Source organism: Glycine soja, chromosome 11, assembly GCF_004193775.1.
Source record: "Glycine soja cultivar W05 chromosome 11, ASM419377v2, whole genome shotgun sequence".
Classification (NCBI taxonomy): Eukaryota; Viridiplantae; Streptophyta; class Magnoliopsida; order Fabales; family Fabaceae; genus Glycine; species Glycine soja.
Window position 1 is genome coordinate 1,366,066 of NC_041012.1, and position 12,354 is coordinate 1,378,419.

Sequence of the window (12,354 nt, forward strand, 5' to 3'; positions counted from 1 at the left end):
TTTCTTGCTACTCAGGCATAACTCAGAAGTCATTAATATAGATCCTTAATGTATATGTGCCTTCGGCAATTTTGTGTTTGGTATAAATATATTTTTCAAATTTTTTATTTTGATGAGTAAAGCATTTACTTTACTAATAATTTTAATATTTTTATCACCGTATTAATCATTTAAGACTTAACTATCACAATGTTAACCCTTCAAATATGAAGTTCAACTCTATATAAAAAGAAAGAAATTTAATTGAGCTGGTTGAAATTTATTTATAATTGATGAAAATCTATTATATGTATTCTAATTTCTTTTCTTTTCATTGCTTCCATGAATCTTGTAGTCTAATCAGATAGAGGATTTTACTTAAAGTTGCTTGTAACCTACGGTATCGAGAAGCTCAAGAATCGCAAGCAAATGGACATTTCTTAAGCCTCCACCAAATGCCAAAAGGACATTCCGGAATCCTCCAAAAATGGAAAAAAAATTCATCAAGTGATAGAGTGTCAAAATGGAAAATCACAAATACATTTTTAACAACTCGCTGGGGTTACGTAGTTGATTAACGAAAACGGGTCATGCATCCACAGATGGCAAAGTGAAGGAAACAAACAAAAGCACTGTTGTTTCCATCCATGTCCCAGTTGCGCCCAAGCTCAAGAAAAAGATCGAAATGTTTCATATCAGGTTAACAGCTAGCAAGACATATAACCACATGATTGCACAATGATCATCTGGTGCTTCCTTCCCTCCACTCAGTAAAATTATAATGATAGAAAATCAATTAAATTAGTTTGGCTTTTTTTGTGGTAAAAGCAAATGTGCTGAACAAGAATTACAAAGGGAAAATTGGTGAAAAGAAGCATGGTCTTGTTCACAATTTGGAACAAAACGTTTTCAGATAGCTCTCTTTTTTGTGAAGGGAGTGAGTCGTGAATATCACACTGAGGGGATTCATCATTCATCTTAAGTGGTTAAAGGGATCTGTGTTGAACTTTCCACTTGGTTCTCAGATGATATTGATGGCTGATTCACTACTATCTCAATCTGCCTGACACTTTCTATCATTTTTACAAGTTCTAACATCTTAGGCCTCTGATCAGGAAGCCTCACCACACATGACATGGCTATCTGCAACATTTCCACCATCTCTTCCTCTATATTGGGATATCTTATCAGCTCCAAGTCAAACACTTCAGCTGTCCACTCCTCTCTCACAACCGAATGAACCTATCTCACCAAGTGCACAATCTCATCGGCACCAGTTGTGTAGACAGGGGATTTCCCAGTGAGAAGCTCTAATAACACCACACCAAAGCTGTAAACATCAGATGGTTGTGTCGCTTTCCTCGTGTCTGTGACTTCAGGTGCTCTGTAACCAGCGGCTCGCGAGATTGGTATGGCAACTGAACTCATTATGGTTGCCAGGCCAAGATCAGATACACAACCATACTGTTTACTATTGAGAAAGATATTTGAGGATCTGATATTGCCATGCACAAGTTTCCCACCATTCTCACAATGTATACAAGCAAGGCCTCGTGCAGCACCCAAAGCAATTTTCATCCGAGTATCCCAATCTAGAGGCACCCTATCCTCTCCTCTTTTACCTGAAAATACTAAAAAAAAACACTATTAATCTCTGTAGTTGTGCGGTATGTACTTATATGTAGCATTACTAATACAAAAATTTTCAAGACAGATTTTTTTAATCTCTTTATTAATTTGATACATTGTCTTCTTTGGCATGAAAACAAGGCAAGAGCTTCAGACTTGTATCATGAAAGCATTGAGCTTGTTCACACAACAACACTTAGACTTAAATATACAATTGCAGCAGTCAGACAATAAGCCCTCCCTCTGAGAAATTATTACGTGGTCTTCATCAATCTCTATGTGAAGTATTGCCAAGATTTTCAATTTATAAGAAAATATTATAATACTTAACTACATGTCATATAGAAGTTGATTAGGACCACCATGGTTCTGGACCATAGATTAATGTATCCCTCTGGCTCTGTAGACGAAGCAGAGATCTTTTTGGCTTTAGGACATACTTACAATCAGAAACTATATTTCAAATTTCAAATCTTATGCTTTCCATTAAATTTTTCCATAGCTGAGTTGAGTTGAATGAGATGAAGCTTATCCAGAGACAAAATTTTAACTTGTTTAACCTACCAAACATGCAAGCAGCCTTTCCTTTGAATCAAAACCAAGAAGCAAAAACCACATACAAAGCACCAAAAATAAAATAAAATGAAAGACTCTAAACAATTGAGCATGGATATTAATTTGAAAATGTAGGAAAACAAAATTCTGCTACATACCATGCAAGAAAGCCGAGAGACTCCCCTGAGTGTAGTAATCATAGACCATGAGTTTCTCATCTTTGGAATAGTAATACCCCTTCAGCTCAACCACATTCTCATGTTTAAGATTCCCAACAACCTCCATAAGCTGCTCAAAATCCTTCTTTCCAACAGCCACCTCCTTCAACCTCTTCACAACAACAGTGGTAGCATCCTCCAGCGCAGCCTTATACGCAGCACCAAACGTCCCCTTCCCTAGTACCTCAGCAGAAGCCCTCAACAAATCCTCCAAGTCAAAAGCATAACTACACCCCTCAAAGAAAACAATTTTATTATTTGCATCCAGGTCCCTCGACACTACTTTTTCCGGAGACATATCTCCCTTCTGCAACTTCCGAGCAAAGGAATCCCCATTCTTCTTCTTTCTCGACCAGCATAGAAAGATAAATGCAACAAATGCTGCGAGACCAATAAGAGAAGCAGCAACAATAACACAAAACACGGTCGTTTCGCTGTGTTTTGCAGATTTAGAAAATGGAGCTACAGGAGAGGAGGTTTGAAGGGAGACATTGTTTCCAACGAATGCTGACTTGGGAAACCTCTGAAGAGAGAGAGGTATTTCCCCGGAGAGGGAGTTGTTGGAGAGATTCATGGAAGTTAGCTGAGTCAAATTGGAGAGAGAGAGAGGAATGGTGCCGGTGAAGAAATTATTGGACAAGTTGACAACAGAGAGGTTCCTCCAAGCAGAGAAGTCAGGTAAGGGACCCGTGAAGTTGTTGAACTGAAGATAGAGAAAGGAAAGGTTTTTGAGATTGGAAAAATCACAAGGGAAGTGACCATTTATGAAGTTGGATCTGAGGCTGAGTGTTCGCAACCCCGTGACGCGGCTTATTGTGTTGGGAGGGATGGTTCCGTGAAACCCGAATGCTGGCAAGTGAATGGCTATAACTCGTGACTTGTCTCCGTTACAGGTTACACCGGTCCAGGAGGTACATGGGGAAGAGCTTGCGTTCCAATTCAGGGATCTTGAAGGAGCCAACTTTTCCACGAAATCAAGCAATGCTTGCTTGTCAGAGATTGCATTTGCTTGTGCTTGGAAGAGCATGAGAGAAACCAAGTAGACGAAGCACAAAATAAGTTCCATCTTCCAGCAGACAACTAGCTGCTTCTGCTGCACACACTCAAACCAGCCACGACACGGATAACTTACCTCCAAAAAGCCAATACAAAAATAAATCAATGCAGAGGCGAACACTCAGAAACTTGCATAGAAGATTGTGCCAACTTGTCTTTGCTTAAGTCAAATGAGGGGACTCACTTTTTCAGCTGTAAAGCCACCTTTGTTTCTCACTTTATGTTCTAGTAACACAAAGTTAGTTAAATTTGAATTCTTTAAACACACTGGTAGTCTCGAATAAAAGAAAAGATTTCATTAAAAGTTCTTACAAGATTTTTCAACTTTCAAGATAGATTAATAATCTGACAAAAATAACATGGTGAAAAAAGAAAAAGAAAAAGAAATTAGTAAAATTTATTAGAAGGAAAACGAAATTCGAGGCTGAAGCTCTGCACTTGGCCCTATTATCGACACATGTCGTTTACTTTTTGTTTTTTTTTTCCTACTTTCCAGATCTGCCTTCTGTTCCTCAAAAGTCATCCTTTAGCGGCATTGCGATTACCAAAATGAGGTGAATCGAAAATGAGTGAGAGAGAGAAAAAAAAACGTACGAGTTATTATGATTCGATAGAAATAATGGCCATTGGTAAAAAAGGTATAGCATCCAATGCAAATGCTAACGGCGTTGAAGAGGTTGAAGAGAACGGAGGTGAATGCCAGTTTTTAACTGTTCCCAAACCGAACCTTGCTGTAACTGAATGTGAGGGGATTGATGTAGTTTACTACTGCTACTAGTTCATTACACTGAGCTTATAAGTTAATGTCAGTGTCATCTGAGTGCGAGATAATATACTAGTACTTTTAAGTTGAAACTATAAATACTATTTATTGCATCAGGTGTAGGCACGGGATTCCTTTAATTACTTCAAAAAAAAAATTGGATTCCTTTAATTTATCGTCATCACTTTTGTCTGAGATGAAAATGAGTCGAGTCGAACCAAACTTTATTAGGTATGAATTGAATATCTAAACCAAAGACTCTCTGACTTAGGCCTATTTAAAAATTTGCTTAAAAACATCTTTGATCAATTAATTATTTTAAAATCTAGTAAAATATTAACTAAAAAAAGAAACTTATAAAACTTCGTATAACTAATGTACAAATCCAAAAATAATTGATAAATAAAATCATATTGAATTCAATTCGTTAAAACACAAAATATATTAAAAGAAAATAAGAAAAAAAAACATAATATTAAAATGTGTATGGATTAAAGATGATTTATATTAATATAGACAAACAAAAATATTTAAATTGTCTGAAAATGTCTTTTACAAAACATTCTTTTCCTTGAAAGTATTAATTTTGTTGCATTATCTAGCTTGAGATTCTTTCTTTTTTAAGATCAATTGAACTTTCTTAGCACTTTATGATTTGGTGTTTGAAATTATGATTGATAAATATAATCATTTCAATTAATATTGTCTCTAACTGAGAGAAGATATAACTGACCACGAAAGTTTTGGAAAAAGATATAAATTTAGAAAAAAGTATTATTTTTATTATATATATAGAAATTTATATTTTCATTTTAATTTTAGTTACTATTTTTTAAAAATATTATGCATTATACTAAATTTGGTTATATAATTAAAATTATTATTTTAAAAATATTGTAAAATAATCAAATTAAAAATGATATATATGTAACAAAAATAAAATTAAACATAAGAATTGAGGTGGTATCTAATTGATTTTCTCAATATATATATATATATATATATATATATATATATAATTAAAATTAAATTAAAATATTTTCCTTACTTTATTAACAACATTTTCAGATTTTTATGACTTTTAAGCTGTGGAACAAAAAAAACAGAGAATTTTTCTTTAAGTTATTTTTATGAAAAATTTAAAAACAAGTTTTTATATAATTATTTTTCATGAAAATGTGCAAAAAAAAACCATTAAAATTTCTATGGATTTTTTCAACCAATTAAAAAAATAATCATATTTTTTCCCCAAATCATAGTAAATTTTTCAAATAAAATTTGGAAGAAAGTAAAAAAAATCATAAAAACAATTTGCAAGAAAAACCAACAAGAAAAGATTGCACGCAAGAAAAATTTACATATATTATATGTATAACATGATAAAATTTTGGAGTCATGCCCGCCTCACCATTGAATTCTCATAACCATACTGTGTCAATGAGAAATTACTCCTCCATTCTTGTGGAGAGTAACAAAGACAAAAGTGTCTTCTAGGGATTAACAATAAACAACATCATGCCTATGTTTGATAAAATCATTTGAACTGCTATGTCTCTTGATTTTCATATTATGATGGATTTTAGGAAGGCAAAAATAACTTTGTTGACAAAGTTGGTGCTTGGAACTCCCTACAAATAAATTCCTTCTGTGCATGTAATCGGATGAAACTATAGAGAATATAACAATAAAGTATTTATGTCTTTGTGATAATAAATACCTTAGTGGATTATCATCTTACATCATCTTCATCTCCCGAACAATCTCTGGTATATACATAAAGATTTAGGATTATGAAATATATATATATATATATATATATATATTTTTTTTGCTTACAAAATTATGGAGATTGAGATTATGAAGTATATAAATTTATGATTAGCTAGGTATATATTATTTGTATGACATGTCTACCTTATAGTTAGACTTTATTTGAAGGACATCATCTTGATTTGCATAACACAAATCATCTGTTATATTGTCAGAATATTATTATAAGTAGTGTATATCATTTTCATGATATTATATATCTCTCTATCTTAAGATTTGTCTTGAAAGTTGTTAAAAAAAGTGTAAGACACATTTCATATTATATAACTCTTATGTCAATATGTAAGGTAAATTATTAATTGGGTGTTTGAAAGTTTGATTGTCACTTGAATTCTGAAATAGAAAAGTCCATTAAAAAAATGAAAGAGAGATAAGATATTACTTATAATAAAAGTTTTGAAAAAAAGATATAAATTTATAATTTTTTTTTTACTTTTTATTATATATATAACAATTTATATTTTAATTTTAATTATTATTTAAAAAAATTATGAACTGTGCTAAATTGCATTATATAATTAAAATTATTAATTTAAAATATTTTTTCAAAATCCATTTTAAAATAATCAAATAAAAATATTTTTCTTAATTTATTAACAACACTTTTCAGATTTTTATGACTTTTTAAGCTGCTGAACCAAACAAATAGAGATTTTTTCTTTAAACTTTTTTTTATGAAAAATTACAAACATAAGTTTTTATATAATTATTTTTCATGAAAATGTGCAAAAAAAATTGCTTATAAACATGTACTGTCGTGTTTTAATCTAAAAAACACCATCTACAACAATTTTTTTTTTTGAAAGAAATAAAGAATGAGTTTACATATATTATTTCTATAAAATGATCATTAAGTGTGTGACACAATTCATATTATATAACTCTTATGTTAGTATGTAAGGTAAATAATACATGCCCTTGTTATATATCTTAAACTTTGTCTTGAATTGTTTTAGAAAAATTCTAAATATACTAATTCACTTTTTTTGTAAAAAAAATTATTTTATGTACCCACTAACTTTCATAAACAATCATAAAATATACTAATAAAAAATTTCCATAACCATAAACTTTTCAAAAGTTAACTACAACAATTTCATGTACATCACTTACATGTGAAAAATTGGAAATGAGTTTTATTTTGAACATACACATCTCTACTTCAACTATATATCATGTGTTTAGTCTACACTCATCAATTTTGATATGAGTACCCCTTTTATTTATAGACTTGCTTATGACTTATACTAGGTTACAAGATTTACAAAAAAAGTATCACTTGCTAAAAAAACAATGCCTAGTGGTTTTATTTTTGTTAGGATTTGTTTTCAGTCATCATATAAAATTCATTGCAAATTAAGAAGATGGAAGAACTGAGAGCTCAAGCGGTCTGTCCATTCTTCACCTGGCCACAAGGTGATTTGGTTTTTCAACTGCTGCACCATCAACACATAGCATCTGTTTGTACTCTTCATCCCCTAAATCTAATATGGACTTGGATTTTCTTTCCCAAGGATTCCAAACAACTATGCAATGTCAAATCAGAAATGAATTTTTAGTTTGTGTAAGAGAGAAACAATCTAAGAACAGTATTTGATTTTGAGTTGTAAGTATTGTTTACAAATAAACTTACCAACATCCGGAAGTCCTTCCTTTCGTATCACAAATGTTCTCTTCTTTTCATGGTCTAGAACAATTACAATATTGCTAGAATCAAAATAGACCCGGTCTACCTAAAGATGAAAAAAACATATTAAATCTTAAGTCACATCAGAGTAACCTTAATTTGATAAAATTAGGAATAAGGTTGTGCCTAAGTAATTGTAAAGAAATTTTTTTTAAAGAAAATTAAAGTAATTCATTATTAATTTTCTAAATTTTTTCAAAATTATTAATTCATGTTTTATAATAAGTTGTTATAATATGTGCAAATGCGTGCATATGTGTGTACATGTGCATTTGTCGCAATTCATAGTCCTACTTTTAATTAATTTTCAATTATTTATTTCTCTAACCAATTAATTATTACAATATTAAAACATTAGGCAACTATTTTAGTGTTTAGTACATTTATAAGACAAACATCTTGGTGATCTTGTTATTTACACGACCATGAATAGGAATTGTCTTGAATGAGTTGTCTCACCTCTGATTCAAATGTCAGAGAATCTCCTTGTTCTGTGAAGCGTTCTCTCTGGTACAGGTTGTCCAGGTAGTCAAGAGTTTCCAACCCTTCTACCCTCACTTCACTATCAAGAGTAAGTAAAAGGTTGTCTCTTATTGATGGCTGCAATTCATTACATATTCATTGATTCTTTTTCTTTCACAGTAGTCCTTTAGTAAATAGACCAAACCTACATACAATATATTTATATATTATATCTGAAATGGAGAAATATGTATGATAGGCCATGGAAAAACTGAAATTCTTGCCATTGACATTCCTGATGCGAGATGTCAAGTTAGATTGCCATCTGTTGCCAAAGAGACCCTTAGGCGAAACTCAAAGCTGAATAAAATAAGAAGTTAAAATGGTGCATAAAATAAGAAGTTAAAATGGTGCATAAAATATTCTCATTCAGAATTTGAAACTCCAAACATATATTCTGCAACTTTATGTAAGACCTCTAAATTCAAATGCAAAATGTTGATTTTTGCTATTGTAGGTCAGTCTTTGACAAAATCCACTAGTCTTTTGATTCTTATGCAGCCATTGGGACTAAAACAGAAGAGTTTTCAATAAATCTTTCCAATTGATCCAAGACCTCTAAATTCAAATGCAAAATATTATGTTTAGTAAGGTAAAGAGGATGATCAAATGGTAAATAAGTCATACCTATGTGGCTATATTTTTATATCATCTTTTGATGGTTTGAGCAGCAAGTTAATATAAACTTTTCCATTGAAATCCCCCGGAAGCAGTGGAGGATTTTGCTCTATTTTATGTAATTCAGTTATATGCAATATTAATTAATTTTTAAAAAAAGTTATACCTGTGGAAAACAAATTGGAATTCCTCCACGCACTGCTTTGGGAGGACTAAAAGATTGACTAATAATTGAAAAGAGAGAAATATCATTAACAAAAAATTCATAAAATTGATTCAAGATTAAGAAAGAAGTGACTCAATGTCATATCTTCTTGAAATATTTATTGTAATATTAAAATGTCTTCATTCAATGATTAAAAAGGTTGTGAGGATATTGATATTATGAATGAATGATGATTACCTTGTTACTTATGAAGAGTAACTCCTCACCAAGTTCTGTTTTCCAGGAAAGAACCTGGCCTCCGTGCAAACTAACAGTTGCTGAAGCTCCACGGTGGTTTCGAAGAACGAGTAGGGATATTCCATTCTTGTCTTTGGTAAATTCAATTCCCACGGTGGCAGTTCTGTTATCACTTTCTGCTGCTCCTACTCCTCCTCCTCCTCCAGAAGTTGTCTTCATCTTTAATTCAAGAAACGGTGTCGTCTCAGTGTGTGACTTGTCTGTAAGCTATGGAAATAAGAAATGAATTGAAAGAGGTTAGTGAAAGCAAGTTTGACGTGAGGGAAAAGGTTGAGCAGTCATGGGGTTGCCATGACTCCTGTGACAGACGAGTATTTTCGTGAAGCTTGAAAACAAAAGCCCAACTAACAAGCAACTACCTTGAGCGCTGACCCAGAAAGAATAGGGTTTATCAAGAGAACAGATGTTGTGCGACTAAATCTAATTGGAGCAATTTCCTATCCAAAACAACAGATAAAAAGAGTAATCAATTTTCAGTTATCTATCACGGATCATCCTATCTTGACGGGCATGTCTTTTAGAAATTAAATTTGATGTATTTTAAATAAGTTATATTTTGTATAAAATGGTACTATTATATTTACATTAGTGTTATTTATCTTGAAATATATATAATTAGCTATACATTTAATTATATACTAGTGAATTGGATCGAATATTGAGTATACGGATGTAGATTTGCATGAAGGCTATGGGAAAAAAGAATTAAAGGTTTTGTTCTGTATTATTGTCTCTACACTGGAATACTAATGGGATACGGGTTTCACTGGGATTTGATTATTTTTTTACACATGGAACACTGACTGTTCTAGTTGGGATTTGATTTTAAATTTGTAGATGATGCTGTTCCCCGAGTGGGTCTTTGCCTTTGGTGGGATTCTCCTCTTTTATGGGGATCTTTGTAACTGCCATATATATCCTGTACATGGGCATGGTACCACTGGTACCAATCTAATAAAATTTTATATTTGCTGATAAAAAAATTGGATTGAACTAACCTTACCTCATCTCATATATTTACTTTTAATCCAAATTTCAAGAGAGTTAAGTAATGTTAAAATAAAGTGTTATTTATCTAAAAATAATTTGTATTTGATAATAACATTTTAGAATTATTTTTTAGAAAATTAGCTATTAGGATATATAATGTAGCATTAATTTTAAAATAAGTATGTTTTTACAAACTAGTACTCAATAATAAAGGGCGGATCTTGAAGAATAATGAAATGGGTTAGTTAAATGAAAAAAGTGATATGCTGAAGGGGTCATAAACATAATCTTCAAACGAAATAATGTTATGGGTATGACTAGTTTCAAATTAGGCTAATAAACATTTTATAGGCCATAAGGTTATTGGTTTAAAAGTCAGAAAAGCAACAAGCAAGGGATCTATATGGTCTATATAGACGCGTTGAAGGGTTTCAAGCTTCAACGCCTGGCATGGACTCTGCAGTACCAGAATTAACGACCCAGTTACGTGACAAATCAGAATATGTCCTTTCAAACCCCCAAGAGATTAGACATGCACCTAATTGCATGTTTGATTCTACGTCTTGGACGTGAGTTTTCACATTTCAAACACAAATTTAATATAACTTAATTTAGTTATATCTCAAACATGAATTCTTCTTTTTTAATGGTTAGTTCGAGTAAAGTTAATGGATTGTGTGAATTGTGAAACATGTAAATAAGACCTCAAGTCTAGGTCAACATGCATAGCTAGTGCTATAAAGGAGAATATATAGTCCGCACTCAGTCATACAGCAAAAAGGGCAAAACATGAGATAGTGGCTACTGACTAGACCATTGGCTTTGTTGGATCTAAAAGGAACTAACGAATACGATTAGTTAACAAATCATAAACCGAAAACTTGTCTCACGCGTGAAGGATAGTCCAACAGCGCCGGCCATTTTAGGGAAAATATCGTATGATTAAAGTTGCTTATTCATCTAATTAAAATATAGTGTTTTTTTTTTCTTTTATAACAAAGATATAGTATGTTTTGAAATAAAATGTTTTTTTAAATTGTATACTGATACTTGATAATAAATTTTAAAGCATTAAATATATTATCATTCTTTACAACCAATTAATAATTCCCCCTACTTCGAACGAACAATTAGAAGCAAAATTGAAGATCAGACTATATAATAAAATTAAGCGAGGTTGGTTTCAGTTAGAGCTAGAACATCGTAACTTCAATGTTTCGTATTTCTTAGACAGAAACGTAAGAAAAACACCCGGTCAGATTCGCAAATGAAAGTGTCCTCTAAAATAATTTTTTGAGGAACTTCCCGGAAGTTGCTTCAAGTTCCAACAACTGCCGTTAACCAGAAAAGTTCCCAATTGATGTACGGGGGAAGATGTCCAACTTCCACTTGAGAATTTACGAGGAAAATAACCCTTTTCTTTTCACCTCTCGTGCCAAAGCAACTGAGTATAAATAGGGATGAAAATACTTCTAATAATCTAATTCGATTTATTTATTATTGATGTTTTTAAAAGCTTACTTAACTATCAAGTTTTGAAGTTATTTAAAAAATCTTTTAAACCTAGCAGTTTGTTCAATTTTTTGTCTCCCTTTGACAACAATGGACTAATTCTTTTTTTTAAGCGAATAGATAATCGAAATGAGTAATTTCTCACAAAACCTTTCTTATACTAGTATATAATCAAGAATAAGACCTTGATTAACATGCTTAAAAAAGTCAATTATTTATCAATTATATGAAATTTGTTAGTTAAACAGATCAACTTATTTAAATAAAAGTATTCATACAATATGATAATTTTTACTATATCATTTTTATTTTGAGATAATATAATTAAAGATTTAATTAGACTATTTAGAAATGGACTTGTTAACCTATTTAAAAGACTATTATAAAGTAGTCTTTTAAAGCCAACAGCAAAAAAGTATTCTAACACAAAATAGTCTTTGTAATAAACCTTGGACTAAAAAAAGAACTTTTTAAGTCATCCTAAAGTTAATTTTAAAACACCGAAGTCAAGCCATGAAAAAGAGTTAAATGT

At 31.4% G+C, this 12,354-nt stretch overlaps 1 protein-coding gene and 1 pseudogene across 1 annotated transcript; both read right to left on the reverse strand.

Moving 5' to 3' along the window:
- Positions 1-647: 647 nt before the first annotated feature.
- On the reverse strand, positions 648-4,419 carry LOC114376267 (probable inactive receptor kinase At4g23740). The gene is made up of 2 exons (XM_028334290.1): positions 2,322-4,419; positions 648-1,601 (listed from the first exon to the last, which is right to left on the reverse strand). Exons 1-2 carry the CDS (start codon positions 3,445-3,447, stop codon positions 1,222-1,224), a joined length of 1,506 nt encoding a protein of 501 aa, XP_028190091.1. The 5' UTR covers positions 3,448-4,419; the 3' UTR covers positions 648-1,221.
- Positions 4,420-7,069: 2,650 nt separating this feature from the next.
- On the reverse strand, positions 7,070-9,479 carry LOC114376392 (annotated as a pseudogene).
- Between the last annotated feature and the right edge of the window lie 2,875 nt (positions 9,480-12,354).

Bases quoted from the DNA above. Each gene is read 5' to 3' on its own strand.
- LOC114376267 (XM_028334290.1), bottom strand. From the start codon at position 3,447: ATGGAACTTATTTTGTGCTTCGTCTACTTGGTTTCTCTCATGCTCTTC. The intron at 1,602-2,321 runs GTATGTAGCAGA...TAGTATTTTCAG, and splicing joins TCTCTCGGCTTTCTTGCATG to GTAAAAGAGGAGAGGATAGG.